This window comes from Cyclopterus lumpus, chromosome 14 (genome assembly GCF_009769545.1).
Source record: "Cyclopterus lumpus isolate fCycLum1 chromosome 14, fCycLum1.pri, whole genome shotgun sequence".
In the NCBI taxonomy this organism is placed as follows: Eukaryota; Metazoa; Chordata; class Actinopteri; order Perciformes; family Cyclopteridae; genus Cyclopterus; species Cyclopterus lumpus.
Window position 1 is genome coordinate 20,922,639 of NC_046979.1, and position 18,833 is coordinate 20,941,471.

The 18,833-nt window shown below is 43.1% G+C and overlaps 2 protein-coding genes across 2 annotated transcripts; both read left to right on the plus strand.

The window, feature by feature from the left end:
* Window positions 1-7,441: 7,441 nt before the first annotated feature.
* tiprl (TIP41, TOR signaling pathway regulator-like (S. cerevisiae)) lies at window positions 7,442-11,887 on the plus strand. The gene is made up of 8 exons (XM_034550994.1): window positions 7,442-7,573; window positions 8,552-8,679; window positions 8,991-9,170; window positions 9,703-9,802; window positions 9,891-10,022; window positions 10,197-10,292; window positions 10,416-10,478; window positions 11,186-11,887. The coding sequence occupies exons 2-8, from the start codon at window positions 8,555-8,557 to the stop codon at window positions 11,315-11,317; spliced, it is 828 nt and encodes a 275-aa protein (XP_034406885.1). The 5' UTR covers window positions 7,442-7,573; window positions 8,552-8,554; the 3' UTR covers window positions 11,318-11,887.
* Window positions 11,888-12,558: 671 nt separating this feature from the next.
* Window positions 12,559-17,317, plus strand: ska2 (spindle and kinetochore associated complex subunit 2). The gene is made up of 7 exons (XM_034550575.1): window positions 12,559-12,666; window positions 14,157-14,249; window positions 15,088-15,264; window positions 15,443-15,517; window positions 16,244-16,286; window positions 16,768-16,891; window positions 17,021-17,317. The coding sequence occupies exons 1-7, from the start codon at window positions 12,634-12,636 to the stop codon at window positions 17,145-17,147; spliced, it is 672 nt and encodes a 223-aa protein (XP_034406466.1). The 5' UTR covers window positions 12,559-12,633; the 3' UTR covers window positions 17,148-17,317.
* Window positions 17,318-18,833: the final 1,516 nt, after the last annotated feature.

The window sequence follows — 18,833 nt, forward strand, 5'->3', positions numbered from 1 at the left end:
CTTGCGCGAGTGTATGTGTGTGTGTGTGCAATCACAATCAGCACTGCAGTGCCAGAGTAGAGAGAGAGAGAGCGAGAAGGAAAGAAGGGAGAGAGGAGAAGGAGAAGGAGGGGGATGAGGAGGGGAGAGACAGCACGAGGAGTGGGGGAGAGGGAGAGGAAATGGAGAAAGGGCCAGATCCCCCAAAAAAAGAAGAAGAAGGGGAGAGCAAGTGAAAAGGGGGAAAAGATGGTGTTGGTGGGAAGGGGGGCGGGGGGTGCAGTGGAACAGAGAAAGGAAGAGAGAGCCTGCGTCATCCCTCAGTGTCACCAGGGACATTTCTCTGCACTAGAAATGACTGCACTCAGAGCGGGAGCAGGATTGGGGAAGGGGGAAGAGGGATGTGGGGGAGGGGGGGGGAGGGGGGGGACAGCTGAATGGGAGGGATGGGAGGATGCATGCACACATGATCCACGCTGCAGCCAACTGATTCGGATCACCGTTCACTCGCTCTTTGAGGGCACCGCATGCCATCCATTCCTCCTGCCGCAAATCCTGTGTCCTTCGGGTGCAGAGGGTGCACATGCTTTACTGTGTGCTTACCGCCGCTCCCCCTGATCTGAATTATAGATAAGAGAGGCGATTTTTACGTTATCAAACAAAAGAAACGTGTTCTGTTCACTTCTAATGGTTAGTCCGCGCCCGTGCTGCAGCATCAAAAACATATATTAGTTTGTTTTTCATTTTTATACTGTCCTTTAAAAATAAAAATGTTGATCAAGATTGAATCGTCACAGCATCCAGAGGTGATTCAAGTTTCATGAGAGTGAAGTGGAGAGCTACCCAAAACCACCAAGTTTTTGAACCACATCTTTGGTTTAGTTTACAGACATTACTGTTAACATTTACATTTACAGCATTATGAAACTGTCTCTGTGTGTATGTAAGGGCTGTCAATCCTTTTGAAAGTGATTGCAGGTTTAAAATGTATTAGATTACACCGTTCATTGGTAACACACGTGTGAGCGAGAGAGCGAGAAAAGGTGTTGTGACCTTACACAACATACAGCCGTAAAGGGCATGATGAAAAACACATCTTCAAATGCAAAGGATTCTGCTGTTCGGCATCACATCTCAGAGAGACGTTCAAATACCAGGTGGTCGACAAACATGAAGACAATCGAGTACACGAGCCGATCTCAATGGGCGCTTAGCTGAGCCATTGCAGGAGATTTCTTACAGCTCATCACATCGGATGAACCCAAAAAACATGTATGACAGTTGGTGGTATTGGGAGGGGCACAGGGCTGTTTACACATGGGAGAAGTTTGCCTTTCTACCAGAAATCTCTTCAGGTTTAGGCAACACGCCTACTTGGTCAGGTTTAGGAAAAATATCATGGTTTGGGTAAAAGAAAAAAAACGTTCTGGTTGTCACTGGTTCTGAGTGCTTGGTTTTGTCTTGTATGGGAAAGGCGTCTTTGGAAAGGTCGGTGGCTGTGGAGATAATGAAGACGCACAGAACAAGGTAGAACAAAAGGGCCAAAGGCTTCATTTGTATGACGCTTCAAATGTACATAAACCCTTCGCCTTGAATCTCTCATCTCATACTGTACGTTCTTCAGGTGGAGATCCTTCAGCAACTGAGAGCCTTCGAATCCGGATGGATTAAGCTTTGTCATATTCAATGCAAGGAGGGATTGTAAATATCAGTAAACTGTCTGTGGAGATGACGGCTAGCAACGCACTTGGCCAAGTTAGCTAAATTCAATTCAATTCAATTCAGTTTATTTTGTATAGCCCAATATCACAAATTACAAATTTGCCTCAGAGGGCTTTACAATCTGTACTAAAGGAGACACACGTGACTACGTCTGGTTTTCAAAATAAGGTTTTCACAAAGGATATAAAAGGCATGTATGTTCATGAAATTAATTTAGTTTAGGTCGAAATGTGGAACTTTCACTTTGTAATATCTCCAAGTTGATCAAGTAAAAATGTTTGATTTTGTGTCTGTATGTAGTAAGAGATGTCCTCAACTCAATCTCCAACTCCAACCACAGTGGCTTGACGGCTTGCCCGCAATCATCTGTGCAGACTGGCATTGGAGTCCTGATCTAAAGAGGGAACAATGTTTCATTTTCTCATGATGAAAAGTTTATTGTCTCGAGATAACAATTTTTCAATTCAATTCAGTTTATTTTGTATAGCCCAATATCACAAATTAACCTCAGAGGGCTTTACAATCTGTACACATATGACATCCCTGTCCCAGGACCTCAAAATTAAATAGCCATCTCAAGTTAACAGCATAGTCTACTGGGTGGACTTAAGGACTCACTATTGTACTAGACTGTATTCCACTACATTAGGGAGTTTCTAGTTCTGTAAATAAGTAATTTGCCCTGAAAGGACACCAAGCTCAGATCTTACAGGGTTCACTCACACTCAAATGTTTTGACAACAAAGCAAAGAAAACATCACCTGATCTGGTGTGGACTACAGGGATCTTGCATAATTCATTAATGACTTTCAGATGGCCACATGGTATAAGGGATGAGAAGTGGCATCACCGTGATTGGCGATTAGCTTAGATTAGCATAAACAAGGAAAGCAGTGAGAAACGGCTAGCCTGGCTCTCTCTTATAGAAACTTTTTTTTTTAAAGCTTAGTTAATGCTTGACACGTGACTCAAACAGAAATGTTGCTCGCTATTTACTCATGCATTCACTCTTTATGCAAATCTAAAATGATCTCCTCTTGACTCCATAGCTAATGCACAGACATCAGACATAATTAAATATGATTATTGGCAAGAAAGCAAATAACTGCATTTCCCAAAATGTCCCAAAAATTTTTTGTAACAGCATAGCATATTTTATTCTTTGATACTTGTTGGAGAACTGAAAATAAATCTTAATATTGTAATGTGCCAAGTGGAACTGACTTTGTTACTTTGTGTTGTACCAACAGCTACAACATTTGATGCAGACTCAGGGTCAGCTGCCGCACCAACTTCTAAAAAATAGCATCCAAACCCGGTGTTTTTTCCACAGAGAGACAGCCGAGGACGTCCTGGAGAGTAAAAGTACCAACACTCAGTGGCTTTTACCTAGAATGCCTTCCTTTACGTGTGTGTCTTTTTAGCCAATGACACTTATTGAGTTTGTAATCAACTATTATTTACAAATTGCTGGGAGCTATGGATGATTTGAAGAAGGTAGGAAGTCCTCATCTGTTCACAAGGAAAAGACCTTGTGAACAGATGGATTTCATCCAGTCGCACGGCGCAGGTAGGCTCAATTATAGCAGCACAGTAACAGGTCATAAATACATTTGAACTTACACACAGCTGGTGCAACAGCCTGCAAGTTCATTTTGAAACCACTTCAGTGTATTTAAGTCTGATCTGAAATAAAGGAGTAATGTTTTACAATAAATAATCATGCTGGGAAAGCGGGAGGGTGAAATCTATTATCTACTTAGGGGAAATTAAATCAGTATTCTTTTTGGTGAACATGAACCATTGCTTTCCTTAACTTTGCGAGCATTAAACCATGATAATCAGAGTTACCTCAAACACCGAAAGAGGCTCCAGCTGCGAGACTGGGGGTTCATCCAGCAAAGCCTCAGAGGAAAACAACGTGGGCCACTTTTGTCGCCTGACACATGGCTTAAGGTAGGTGTTATGTAGCTCGTCTGCACTGATACTTTATTATTTAATTTGAGAGATTCAGACACATTTCGTCTCTGTAGAACTCTATGCAGCAGCTCGCCTGAGAAGAAAAAGATAAAGATGAGCCGACTTCATGACCCAAAAGAGGCTCCAGTCAAAGCCCTGTCCAGTGAGGATGAGATTAAACCACGAAGGGAAAGATCGTGGGCCACTTTTGTAGCCTTGCACAGTGGGTTACAGTTGGTGTTATTTACCTTATCTGTACTGATAATATTAGAGATGCACAGACATAGGTCATGATATTGGTCCAATACAGACTCAAATAGCTGGATCTGGTATCAGATGCCATTCTTTTATTAAATAGCAATTCAGTGCATTTGCATTTGTGTATGCATTACTTACATTTCTTTTTTTGGGGATAAGTTAGGAATGCAATGTTTAAATCAAGCCCGATGTCGCATTACACATAAAACAAGGATGCCAGTCACTTCCATAAAGCTTATTAATCAAACAATACAGGACTGAAAAAGTTAAAATTAAAATTCAAGAGATTCAAACACATTACATTTTTTGCTAAACTCTACGCAGCAGCTCACTAGAGAGGAAGAAGATGAAGAAGAGCATGCTTCAATGGTCCAATTGAACCTCCGTCTAGTGAGGTTTAGACGCATTTCATCCACGCAGAAAGAAGATGAAGATGAGCTTGGATAAGGTGGAGACACACACAAGTGAGCTAAGCTTTGAATTCTATCCAATGGGTCTCAGTACAACCATGTACTGTATACAACGTTTTGGAATTTTCTTTTTTACCCCACAGAGAACCCACACCAGGCTCCATCCATCGAGGCCAAGAGTCCAGGTAGGTGTTATGTCACTTCCCTGTTTTGATGACATTATGCTGTTCCTGTTGGATTCAAGACATTTGAACAGCATTTGTTCTGTGCAAAAAAAAAAAAAAAAAACTGTGCGGAGAGGAAGACCAGAAAAAAGAAAATATATTCTAATGAGGCACCAGTGACGGTGGCCCGAACCAAATCTCAGAAGAAAAGAAAAGTGTCTAATTAGGTAGGTGTTGCATCACTTTGCTTTGGACGATCTGTCCCATTAGACTTTAACATTCAAGAGATTTAATTTTTGATGTGTGCAGAAACCCAGACAGCAGCTTCCCCACAGAGGAAGAGGATGAAGAGGAGCCTGGATGAGGGTGGAAAGCATATACAGGTACAGGTAGGCTCATCTATGACAACTCATAGGATCATCTCTGTTAATTCAAGCGTCTTTTTGTCTGATATGGAACAAAGTTTTAAAATGTTAACGGATAGCTTGTGTTACAAATGTGAAGTTTGAAAGAAGTCAAAATTGAGGCATGGAGGGTCTAACTGAGGACCAATATAGGTTGCATTATGGAAATTACTGAGTCTGTATTTGAAGTTCCCCCGCTACCAATCCAAACAAAGACCTGTACCATGGAGCAGGTTTTAGCTTAATGTTAACTCTTAACTCTTGCATTTGGTTTTCTATGGTTGCACCAGAGTGACATAGGATGACAGAACCAAGAATGATGAAGGACGACTGACCAGTGCGACATAGGAAGACAGAACCGAGAGTGATTTAGCACGACGAAGGTGAGAGGGACGAAGGATGACAGAACAGGAAGTGACATTGGACGGCAGAACCCAGGGTGACATACTCAAGGACAACAGAACCTTAATTGATGTAGGATAACAGAGCCAGTGTGGAGTAGGACTACACGACCAAGAGGGACATAGGACAAAAGAACCGAGTGACGTAGGACCACAGAACGACGTAGGACCACAGAACCAAGAACGACATAGGACGACAGAACGGAGAGTGACTCAACACGACAAAAGTGAGAGTGATGTAATAGGGCGGAACAGAGAGTGACATAGGACGACAGAGGCGACAGTGACTTAGGGCGACATAGCCAGAGTGACATCAGATGACAGAACCAGGAGGGACATAAGACAACTCAAACAGAGTGACAGAACGATACAACTGAGAGTGACATAGGTGGACAGAGCCTGTGTGACATTGAACAAAAATAAATAAATGTTTTAATTGTATGTTATAATGTATGTATTAATATTGTGATACTGATTGTGGCATATTGCAGGATCTAAGGTTGTTTGCTCTGCTGTGGAAAGAGTGCTCAAAAGTGCTCACCTTAGCTGAATTTCTCAGTTTTTGGTTGAAAATCATAGAAACACGTGTCTTATTGTCAAGGATGATGGCACCACGAGTGATGTATTATTTAATTAAAAACAATTAAAGTTAATGATTACTGCAGATTTAAAGTGTGCTGAATAAATTGTTGAGTCACAGTCACAGAAGAAACAGTTTTTGAAAACTCAGTGGCACTCACATATCTCTGTCTGGCTTTAAGAAACAAATACCAGATCCAATTTACCACTAAGCAATATTACCAAGTTCAAAGTTTGGATACATTTTGGCCTCTTTGAAGCATTGGCGGTAAATTCAGACATGAAGAAAACTGCTCTCATTATGAAATAACTAATTACAGGTTCCTCCTTTGCCTGATGACACACTGTTTATTTTGGCTTTATTTTGAGTTGCTAATTTGAGAAGAAGCCATTAAATGATCTCTGGATGGTCGTCAGTGAAGGAGAGAAGCCTATGTGGCCTTTTTGAGGAACTTGCGTGAGCACACTGAGGAATAACATGTGCCGTTTGTGTAAGACTGTATGTATTTAGCAGGTGTTTTGAAAAGACAGAACTGGGAGGTTTGGTAAATGGACCAAATATGTCATTTATATCATAACAAAGGTGAATGAATTCATAACAAATGTAAGAGAGGGAGGAATGGATGTTGATAAGACTAGCTGCTATATGTTCCTCCGCCACGGATTTGCTGCTGCAAACATTACAGGTGGACATGAATGAAGTGCTTCACGTGCCATTTCTTAACTCACCTGCAGGTGACGAGTCCCTAGAATAGTCTCTCATATCTTTGGAATAAGAAAGTGAACGCAGCTTACTCACACCACCTACCGGAGAGAGGTAGCACTTTCTCAACACCATGTTGGCCACACACACCACAGGGATCGCTCAACCTTACTGGCCTGTTAATCCGTTTTACTTTCTCATAAACCACCAGGTAGTTGCATTGTATTTTCAATTTATATTGAAAATATATCTCACCCGACTTATGTTCCTGTCTCACGCCTCTCGAACAACCCCGGGCAAATTAGTTTTATTTTCTTAAACACTATAAATGATGTCCGGTAAATAATTGTTGTATGTAAAAAGGATAATCTCAGATACAAAAGACACAGAGAAAGTGCATTTTCATGCTTAATTCCCCACGCTCTTCCCCCCAGTGCCTCCATTAAGCCGGTGTTATATATATCCTTTTTTGTTTTTTTTCAGTTATTCTCCTTTCCATACTCTCAATTCATTCCCCGTGTACTTTGATACAAATTATAAGATGAAAATTATAATAAACTAATAAATAAATAACAATTGAATAAGAGACAAACATCATTCTTTTGCATACCTTTATTTATATCTCAGCCGAGACTGAAACGCAACACGAATGTCTCATATCGATATGATCGTGCTCTACAATTTTTCCCACGCCAATTAATATGCGCGTGCGTGTGACCAGGGCCACTGCTAAAAATAAATAAAAATACGTTAAAGCCTGGTGAAATTATAAATTACTAAATAAAATGGGCAATACAAATCACATCAAGCCCGACATGGATCTACCCAGAATGCAGCACCATCAGGCGGGCGGGGGGAGGACGGACGGTAACACCAGGAAACGGACACCACGGAGAAATAACGGAAGCGTGAGCGTAGCAAAACCAACCGGACAGTTTATAGCGGCGCACTCGAGTAGCCTCCATGACAGCTAACAGTCGACTACAACACCAAGGTAAACTGATTTTTCTCTCTGTTAACGCGCGCGCTCACGCACAGTCGTGGCGACTTGGAGTGTTTCTGGTCGGCGACGGCTGGTCTCAATGTCCAGCCGGCTTTTGGGAGTTGTGTTTGCCAGAAGTAGTTTAACGTTCTCCAAGCAGCGAAGCAGAGGCTCCAGTCAGACACTATTCTTATATTTGAACAATTGGCACCATGAGCAGATCACTAGCAGCCTCGTCTTTCAAAAGTTTGATTAGTGTTTTCTGTAATACATGCCTGATTTAACGGAAAACCGTGTGTGTGTGTGTGTGTGTGTGTGTGTGTGTGTGTGTGTGTGTGTGTGTGTGTGTGTGTGTGTGTGTGTGTGTGTGTGTGTGTGTGTGTGTGTGTGTGTGTGTGTGTGTGTGTGTGTGTGTGTGTGTGTGTGTGTGTGTGTGTGTGTGTGTGTGTGTGTGTGTGTGTGTGTGTGTGTGTGTGTGTGTGTGTGTGTGTGTGTGTGTGTGTGTGTGTGTGTGTGTGTGTGTGTGTGTGTGTGTGTGTGTGTGTGTGTGTGTGTGTGTGTGTGTGTGTGTGTGTGTGTGTGTGTGTGTGTGTGTGTGTGTGTGTGTGTGTGTGTGTGTGTGTGTGTGTGTGTGTGTGTGTGTGTGTGTGTGTGTCCTCTCCGAGAGATCGTGTGAGAAAAGAAAATGTCTGAACCGAGGAGACAAACTAAATGTTTAGTTTTAAAGATGTGTGGGTAAATGGCCATTCTTTTTTTAATTAATTGGATTGTGTATCAGTGCAAATTAAGAAAGTACACACACAAGTGTGTTAAACAAGATGCAGCAGAGGAGAAGTCACCACCTGTGCATTCACCAGCACCAGACTCATTCTGTGTCAGCGTGTTGACTTGAGTTCCAAAAAGAGTTGTCCTGGCACAATTTGAGGCGTGTTGGGAAGGTGCCACCAGTGTTGACAAAGAGCAAATGTCTTTTTTTCTTTTCTTCCATAGTTGATGTTGGCCTCTCTGTCCACGATGATGTCGCATGGCTTTAAGAGTAGCAAGCAGGACTTCAACTTCGGACCTTGGAGGGTGACTGCTGCCAGAAACCACATCATGAAATCCAAAGACATTGAACGGTGAGATGGCTCCCCGCACAGTAGGAAGCGGAGATGGGTTTGTCTTTTGCCCTTTCCCTCTAACAGTCTCTGCCGGGGGGGAGAGGTGTGTTCGACACTGCACATCATCTTTTCATTATTGAAGTGTGTGTATACAATTATGCACTGATGTGCAGCCAGGAGAACATGGCACTATAGGCCTCCCCGTGCACCTGCAGAGCTCAGTACTGGTCTAGTTTCCTCCTCCTTCAAACTCATTGTAAGCATCATTACTTACAGTTATGTCAACTAATTGAATAGACTGTGTCAACAATTCCTCTTTGCCTCTCCAGGTTAGCGGAGGAGATTAACATGCCCTCCCTTCCGGAGATGTTGTTTGGAGACAACGTGCTGCGCATCCAGCATACGGATGGCTACGGCATTGAGTTCAACGCCATCGATGCCCTGAGGAGAGTCAACAACATGGAGGATGCTGTCAAGGTGGCCTGTGCGCAGGAGTGGCAGGAGAGCAGGCAAGAGAGCGCCCCAAGGGGATTGTTTGGTTAACGTGCGACATGTCATTACAAAAAATAAAATAATGTTTGGTTATTTTTTCAGAACCGAAGTTGTCCTCAGGTAGAATAAATTACAGTCTATTCACAGTTGTGGGTTGTATCACACAATACAGCAGAGGTCGTTGCAGACACACACTGAGAGCTGCACTCTACTGACTGCACCTTTCTAGTTAATGAAAGAGGTCGGCTCTCCTCCTGGAGCAGTGGTTTACATGTGTAATGTTCAAAACCACGTTCCTTCTAAAGGAAATAATGAAAGACAACAGGATGAGCGCAAAGTAGCCATGTGCGTGTAACGGTAAAGAATGTGAGACAACAGGACATCTCATATATCACACGCAGGGATGCCGTAGGAACAGCTTCGAGGAGGAAAACTCCTCTTTTTCGAGTGTTGTGTTGAAAAGTGATTATATATAATATTAAAAAGCCCCTCATTACCAGAGATGCAAAGAATGCCACCTGAACAAGAACCTCTGTGATCTCCTACCAGAGCTGATTCAGAACACTCTAAAGAGGTGGTGAGACCGTACGACTGGACATACACCACCGACTACAGAGGCACCCTCATAGGAGAAAGCATCCAGATGAAGGTGGGTGTTTTTTCTTTTCTTTTTTCATCCATACCTTCTTGTTCCACGTTCCCTGTGTTCATCCCTTCTACTTGTCGTTCATGCAAAGGCGACCAAGACGACGGAAAGGATCGACATGGAGAAGCTGAAGGCCCGGGAACAGATCATGTTCTTCGACGAGGTGCTGTTGTTCGAGGACGAGCTGCACGACCACGGCGTCTCGATGATCAGCGTCAAAATTGTAAGTGCGGCTGTGCCGTTGCCGAGCAGGCCGATACTAATGATCAAAACCAGCAGCAGGTTCATTCCCATTTGAGAGGACAGTCTGTGTAACCGGAGCCCGATCGGGCCGAGGCATCAGCTGCAACGGTCAATGCAACAAGGTTTAAGTAACATGTCGCTGTGTGTGCTGCAGAGGGTGATGCCCACCAGTTTCTTCTTGTTGCTGCGCTTCTTCCTACGAGTGGACGGAGTTCTGATTCGAATAAATGACACACGACTGTATCACGAGGCAAGTTGGTTGCCTCCAGGCATGACCAAATAGTGTGGTTTTTACAATGGGTCATACAAAGTCATATGATGTGAAATGGCTGAAGCTGTCCGCGCTGACTGGCGATGCTGTTTGTGATTCCAGGCTGGAAAGGACTTCATGCTGCGAGAGTTCAGCACGAGGGAAAGCAAAGTAGCAGAGTTGAAGGTGAGCGGCAACGCGTCACGCAACCGACAACAATCTTTTTCAGCTACAAATACAGTCTTGACCTTTTTTTAAAGGGACAGTACACCCCAAATTAAAAGATATGTATTTTCCCTCTTACCTGTGGTTCTGCATATCAATTTTTATAAAGATTATATTTATTACATTCGATCTTACAGGTGTACCTAATAAGGCCACTCGGACACACCCTGTGGATTTAGTCTCTGCTTAGTCTGTGTTGTCATCTCTCTCATGGAAAAATAAGTTAACGAATGCATTTTTATCACAGTGGTCGACTCCCCATCACCAATATTTGTTTAAAACATTTGTGTATTCCCAATGTTTTGCTTTAAAGAAACATACCCAACTTACACAAATGCACTAAATCCAGTGAAATGTACATAAGAATAGAAATGCTACATGGCATTTCTATATCACCATGTAGGTGAATGTAGTATTTTTGTTCAACGTTGATAATTAAGCGTGCATAAGTCCATAGAAGTTAATAGAACGTGCATTAAAACCCCTGTGATGTGATGTACGTGGGCGACTGTGGGTCAGTGGTTAGCAGGTCCGTCTTTCAATCAGGGGGGTTCGCGGTTCAATCCCTGCCCTAGTCGATGTGTCCTAATGTAACATGATTGTAAGTCGCTTTAGATAAAAGCGTCAGCTAAATGACATGTCAATGTACTGCATGTATTTATCCTCAGAATGTTCCCGCCGCACTGTACACGGATCCTAACGAGATCGCCCAGCACTTAACCCTGAAGCTTACTGAGAGCGAGAGGCTGGAGCTTCCTGCCATGCAGCCTCAGACAGCTGTCAACGACGTCTACCAGTGACCGCCGTGCCCCCATCCACGTGTTGCATGATGAGAAAAAAAAAGGGAATAGTACTATTAAACCACAGCAACATAACAAACATTGATTTTCCCCCTTCAAAATATCTGTACAGGATTAGTTTTTATATGTGACCACTAAAATGATGTGTTCTTAAAACTCCCACGACAGTGTCCGTGTGTTCCCGGTGCAGCTTGACGCACCGTACTATCAGAGAAATGTTAACCCCAGTTAAATACTTCGGCATAGCTTCTTGCTCTGTTCATTTGAACTGATTTTGTTTTATGAGGCTTTTGTTTATTTTGTTTTTTTCAACGTGAAAGGCTCAGTAGTGTAGCTCTGTCCATGCTTGTAATATTAGTGTATTGATAATGTGTTTGTAAAAAAAAAAAAAAATAAGAAAAAACATCTACATTGAACAGCACTGTATTTTCTGAAGTCAAGTCATCAAAACATGTCTGTAAATATGTCTGGTTTATTTTCTACGGTGACTTATGGAAGGTAAAAGAGCTCCTCCAGAATCTGTGTGACTGTCCTCAATATGGCCAAATAAATTCTGTTTGTGCAAATGTAGCACACTGGTGCTGCTGTTCGTGACGGCGTACTTGTCATTATAGATAATTATCCTTAAAATGATTCCACTGTAGTTTAGTTTCACAACATCTGCAGTGACCAAGTTGATCTGATGTTGAAATAGGAATTGGGACTTAAACAAAATGGTAGTATGATTGGAGGGGGGAATTATTCATAAACAATACCAGTCACACTGTTGCTAGATGACATGTTGCAACATTCACGCTCACTCACACACACGAAATAATCAGTTTTATTGGTCAAGTATGTGTGCACAACCAAGGATTCCCCTTTTCTTTGGTTATCCATTAGAAAGGGAGTGCAGTAACAAATTGCACCCAGAGGACATTGATGGACCATGCAAGATCCAAGACTGGAACCACAGCATTGTAAATAAAGTAGAGAATGGTGATTTAAAACTGTCATGTCAGTTAGCCTATATTATATAGTCTAAACAAAATGTTAACTTGAGATAAGCTGAATTTAAAAGTCAATGTCAGACTTATAATTTAGTTTAATGCTATTGATAATGTAATGGAAGACATTTCACATATAAACTGTAAAGTGCTGTAGTGAAGGAAGACACAAAAAATGCAGCCATTCCACAAAAAGAGACGGGCAGCAATCCAATATGGCGCACACACTCACACACAGGGGATACGGCCTCTCACGGCGGTCCAATGGGCTTTCTCCTTTACTGACAGCTGGCCAATCACAGCGTCCGCGTCGGGCTGAAAATATTCAACATGGAGACAACAGTTGAAAAGCTCGAGGCAATGGTAAGCCCAGTGTAAAACAATATTTTCTGCCATATTTATCCTCAGATAATACGTTTTTAATTTTGTTCTACCTTTGTTGAAGGATTCTACAGACATTAGCAGCTAAATAATTATGGACGGGTTATTTATCCTCACAGGAAGAGCAGCCAGGTCATGGTTTTCTCTTTGCTCTGATAAAACAATTTAAACTCCTTTGCGCCATTCAGCAGGCCTCTCTACGTAACGTTAGCGTACATATTACGACCTGGTGTATATCCCTTGAGCTAACTGTAACGAATACTACTAGAACAGCGATCACTAACGCTACATACGGCTTGTTCAGACGTTTCCTTCCGCTTCCTTCCGAATGTAGTTACATGGCCCCCGTTAAAACCAACATGTTTCCGTCTTGTTTTACCCTCAAAAGACAAGCCTATAATAATGACCGCAGGCTACTTCTCTACATATATTTAATGGGAAGCAGTCGTATTTATCTGTAGTGAGCAGCTCACATGATTTAAGCCACTATGAAACAGCCGTGCAATGTTTTGACCAAATAAATCAACTCAAGGGTCCTCTAACGAGCTTTGGGTTCTGAGCAGGTTTTTCATTATGAGCTAATTTTCCCACTAGGAAAGTTCCAAAACAAAGTTTAGTAGTAGTTAGTGTCCAGCAGCTGTTCCACTCAAAAGCACAAAGGTGCACCTTATTGGTGGCCCTGAAAGAACATGGATTCGATCCATGTAGAAGGTCAGAATGCACACGGTTCATCCCATGGGGACAACAAAGGCCTGTGCCTAACGTTCCGCTTGACACTGTGAGATACCGCCTCACGTTTTACGTGTTTACTCACCCGTCCAGATTTCGGCTAAGCCGTCCACTGTCTGCCCAGTGGGCCCTTTAATGTTGTACTTCTCTGGGGCCCCAGGGGAAAAAATGGCAGCGGGAAGCGCTTCCCACCCTCTGAGGCTGTTGGCAGGTGCTCTGACTTCATTGCACTACTGTATCAAGACAGCTAGCAGTGCAATAGTATTGTCAAAGCATCTGAAAACTGCACCGACCACTTTCACACGTCTCCACTGTAAGTGACATATGATATTTGATCAATAATGATCGTTAATGTGGACTTAATGAACAGCTATACCAGTCTGGTAAATTCTGAACATGTCATCACTTTACTGTAATGCAGCCTTTAAGACCAGGAGAAGAACACACTTATGCCAGATTACCATAACCAAAATCAAAGACAATATTGAGCCTTATGTCACAACATTGATATAATATCAAAATGTTGCCCAGCCTCTACTTTTTAGAAAATTAGCCTTGTGTAGTAAGTCTCCCTAACAGCTTATCTCATAAGAATTGAACCAGTGCCATCAGTCGTGTGACCACAATCGCTGCTTCCAAACTCTTTTTAATCCACACTGGTTGTGTTGTTGTTCCATTTAGAAGTTGATGGAGGCCGGGTCAGTTTTTGTACAGCGGTGTACTAACGCAGAGTGTCTTTGCAGTTCCTGAAATCCGAGGCGGACCTGGAATACATCGAGAGGCGGCTGAAGCTGGACTTCATCAAAAGCGCAGCAGAGACGGGATGTCCCGCCGAGGTGAAGACTGAGATACCGTCTGTTGTTCTACTTTTACACAACTCGAGGCAAAGCAAATATATATATATTATATGTATATATATAATATATATATATACATATAGGGTCCCGCGACCCTAATGAGGATAAGCGGTATTGAAAATGGATGGATGGATGGATGGTATATATATATATGTATATGTGTGTGTATGTATGTATGTATGTATATATATATATATATATATATATATATATATATATATATATATATATATAAATAATTGTACATGTTTTTTATGGTTCAGGAGACATAATGCAACACAAGACAAAAAAAACATGATAAAAAACACGATAGTCAATTAACGGGTAACGGAACCAAACAAACCAGGGCAGAGAGAAGCTAATATCAGTCAAACAAGATGTATAGAGCAATAAATGGAGGAGAAGAAGAAAGGAACACAACATCCAAATAAATATACAACATATATATGGCACAGCACATTTTCATAATAGAATAATAATTAGGAATATTTTGTTCCTGTTATGCGTCTCTTTTTATATCTGTTAAAAAGGTATCAGACAAAACTGCATATACCCTCCTTGGTAATAATAAGTTCATGAGATCAGAGATTCTAAAGGCCATTAATTTGAGCTTTGTCTGACTATTCCAGTGCTGGAGAACAATCATTGAAGCTCCTAATGAAACACAACTGGGGAGAGCTTGGCTGTACTACAGTCGCTCTCCAATATTCAGCCGTATCCAAAAAAGGAGGAAAAAATAGAGCATAATTCCCACATTGAGTGAGAAATACTCATTCACTGAGTCCGAACTGGGCCAACTGACCGACACTGTCCACAGGAGAACCCGGCGGTGATGCTGGAGAACCTGAGGGCCATCAAGGCCAAGCACGCGGCGCTGTGCTCACAGGTGAAGGAGATCGCGGCGGCGCAGAAGGAATCCATGGACTCCATTCGGAACAACCTCGGCGGCGCTATGGAGCTCGTGCAGCGCTTCCAGCAGAACACTGACGTGGAGGTGCCCACTATCAAAAACTTTTCATGTTCTAAAGACTGTGGAAAGTATCTGCTATTGAAGCAACGTTACAAATTCTGTCTCTGAAAAACATTACATAACGATCGTAAAATTCAAGAAGTTTACATGTAAATATACTGCATCTCTGTGTATAAACTGTGTCCTTGTCAACGTGCTGCAGGTTCAGCCACTGACGGCGTCAGAGCGGCAGTCAGCAGAGCTCCTGGTTTTAGCTGTCAGTGAGACCACAACAGAGGTGAGTCAGCTCCCAGAAGTCCATTTGTTTGTTGCTAACCTTTGTGACAAAGTCACTACACACACACACATACACAGGAATTATCGGCCGCAGCATCCTAGATGTAGGGCTTCCATCTTTATTCAGTAAAGCTGAACTGTTTTTAGGATGATTCACTCAGGATGATTTGTCGGCCACCTGTTCATCTTAAGAGGTGACTTGTATAACAAAGTAGGTATTGCAGTGGACTTTGTTTACCTCAAAGTTTTTAAACTCTTGCAGCCTTGAGAGCCATCTTGCTGCTTTTTCTCAGGTAGTCGGGAAGTTTCCCCTTTATGGGCTGAAGGATTACAAATACGTCTTTCTTGAAGCCCTATATGATTTTGTGACTGCCGAAACGCCACCAATTTGTAGACTACTGTAAAGCCTTCAAAGGCATTCATCTTCCCTTTTTTTTGTCCAACATCTGTCCGAAGATGGTCATGCCTCTGGCTATTATTATTATTATTATTATTATTATGACTCAGCCATGGGTTTGAATACCAGCTTTTATTTTGACACATACATATTTTTCATGTTGGATTTGACTCATAAAGTCTGTATAACATAACGTAAGAGCACATGTGCTAACCATGCATGTCATGTGGGTTTGCTCCACAATCAGCAGCCTCAAGCTACAATCTGGACAAGAGTGAATATCGCATCGAGGACACGTGATGATTTCGGCTGCTGTTGGTTTTCTTTCAGGTTCCTCCTCCTGGAGCAGCTTCAGGACACCAGCAGCCACTGAGTGAGTCTGTCACTTCCAGGTCTTGTACCCTGCTCTGAACACTGTCCGTCCATCCACCAGCGTAGTCCAGACTCTATATATTGGACTCTATATAGACCATAATTTACTAAATGAACATCATGCTGTATTGAACTCATGTTTACTCAGGGAATAAATCAAGAGAGAAGCAGAGTCATTTTCTCATAGACTTCTTTACAATTAGGAGCCGCCCCCTGATGGACATTAGAGAGAATGCTGGTTTAAGACACTTGCTGCCTGATTTAGAGGTTTTTATTTCAGAGGACTTTTAAAATTCATCTCCAGACATATCTCAAAACGTTTGACAAATAAATCCAAAGCCGTCATCTTTGTAGTTCAGGTGAACGGACCCATTTTAGTGTCAGTTCAGACCAGTTGGAATGTCCCTCTGTAGCTTCCACACTCCTCCATCAGGTGACTGCGGTCGTCTTTGAAACTGACGCCTCTGTCCGTGCGTCCACAGGCTGCGGGTACGAGGTCAGCGACGCCATGCTGGAGGCAGTTCCTCTCGGCGTGCGCTCCAGCATCAAGCTGGCTGACCTCAACGAGCTCTACCAGCAGCTGCAGCAGCACTTTGGCAAAGACGGGTAGGACTGTATTCTTTATTTCCATGCACGACATGTTGATATTTCTGCCGAATTGCACACAAGTGATGTGGTGATTGTGGTCGTCACGCTGCGTCACTCGACCGACGGGTGTCCTCTCGTCCTCTGCAGTGGCTCCCTCAGCGTGCAGAAGATGAAGCAGTTGAAGATGAGGGTGAGCGATGCCAAGCTGAAGGTCCTGCAGCACCTCTCGTTGGTGGAGTTGGACAAGGAGGGCCTCGTTCGTCTCGCCGTGTGACGGGGAATCCACAATCAGAGTGACTCCACCGTCCCACCTGGAGTGTGGAGGGGGAGCTCACCAAAAAGGATTGTTTTATTGAGTGACGTGGTCTCTCTCTTACAGCTCACACAAATAACTCTCAAATCTAAGTCATATAATTTGAGTTGTGATAAATGCATGGACATCTAGTGGTGTCAGTTCTTGTTATGTCTTCATGCGTCTGCATATGAGGGATATTGATGTTCCTGTACAATACTGCAGCATGATTGTATCAATCAGTCCAGGTGACTAAGACAGAACCCAAAGGATTGGTATTTAATAGCTAGCCGTTTACAGTTTCCTTCACACTTTGGACCTTTCTGTGTTTAGGTGCGTGGACTGTTTTATTTTGATGTGAGGAGAAAAACGTTGAAGATTAAACCATCTTTAACTCTGTGGGGAGGACAGAGATGGGAGGAAGCCCTTTGGGCTGTCGAAGGTTGGATTGCTTTCAAACCAGACGGTGTCTTTGTTTATGATTTTTATTTCCTAAAACGACAAAATGTTAAATATATAATGTCTGAAACTCGATGGGGACTTCTTTTCCCATTTCCGAACAAATCTTTAAATAATACAAATTATGACAGCTCTGACTGAAGCTTCAGCAGCTGTTAATGTAACGGTCTGAAAACATTCCAAAAGAACAAACCCTGCAGCAAACCAGTAACCGTGCGCTACGAACCAAACCTCCCTGTAAAGTCCACAACAGGAAACATAACAAACGCACATGAAAGAACATTTCTGGCTCACGAGGAGCACCATATGGTCCTGCTGTGGAAACGCTCGGGTCATGAACTCCCATGTTTGACATTGAGCTTGTCACTAGAACCGTGACCGCCGTCTCATGTGCAGAGCCCAGGTGTTTCATGAGCACGTGCGTCCGCCAGTGGAGGCTGAGTCATCACTGGTGTGCGTTGTCTCCCGCCGGGTGTCCTTCATCGCTGCCACGCTGCCCTTCAAACAGCTGACACCTAGACACGGGAGGCACTCCATCACTATATTGTTTTTTTATGTTTTCCTGACAGAGAAACCGATTAACTGCATGATTCTCTTTACTGTCGCTTAGTATCTGCATTGAAATTGCGTTTAGCATCACTGGATACTCACAGTGCACGGACCCCTTTACTTGTTGGGGGGCTCCTTCCAGTGCCCTCCATTCCAAAGCCCAGCAGCACGTTGTCTAGTGTCGAGTGAGCTCTGAAAAAGAGAGCACATGCAGGCGATAGTTACGCCACCATGACTCGGCAACAGACGTGTCTGCAACTGTAAATCTGGGAATGGTCATCCTGGTGTGTGTGAGGCATTGCGACAGACACAGCTGCTGTCCCCCACCTGTTAGTGTCCTCCAATAAACTGGGACTTTGCTGTGACCCGGGAGACGCCCTGAGCTCCTCCTTCTGATCTACCGCCACTGTGTCGGCACCGAGCTCCCCTGAGTGGACAAACCGATCCAATAAATTAAGTATTTTTGAAAGATTGTGAGCTATCGTACTGCGATGCTGTTCCCGATCAAACTAGAGGCCGAGTCGAGGACGGTTTGTCCCATCATCATATCTGTTGATTACTGATCCTAACCAAGGCGCTGTCTGCCTTTCTTCACCGCTGCCAAACACTCCCCTTATTTCCTCCCTCCCGTCATCAATACCATCCTCTTCAACCTCCACC

Bases quoted from the DNA above. Each gene is read 5' to 3' on its own strand.
- tiprl (XM_034550994.1), top strand. From the start codon at position 8,555: ATGTTGGCCTCTCTGTCCACGATGATGTCGCATGGCTTTAAGAGTAGC. The intron at 10,293-10,415 runs GCAAGTTGGTTG...TTGTGATTCCAG, and splicing joins ACACACGACTGTATCACGAG to GCTGGAAAGGACTTCATGCT. The intron at 10,479-11,185 runs GTGAGCGGCAAC...ATTTATCCTCAG, and splicing joins GCAAAGTAGCAGAGTTGAAG to AATGTTCCCGCCGCACTGTA.
- ska2 (XM_034550575.1), top strand. From the start codon at position 12,634: ATGGAGACAACAGTTGAAAAGCTCGAGGCAATG. The intron at 12,667-14,156 runs GTAAGCCCAGTG...GTGTCTTTGCAG, and splicing joins TTGAAAAGCTCGAGGCAATG to TTCCTGAAATCCGAGGCGGA. The intron at 16,287-16,767 runs GTGAGTCTGTCA...GTGCGTCCACAG, and splicing joins AGGACACCAGCAGCCACTGA to GCTGCGGGTACGAGGTCAGC.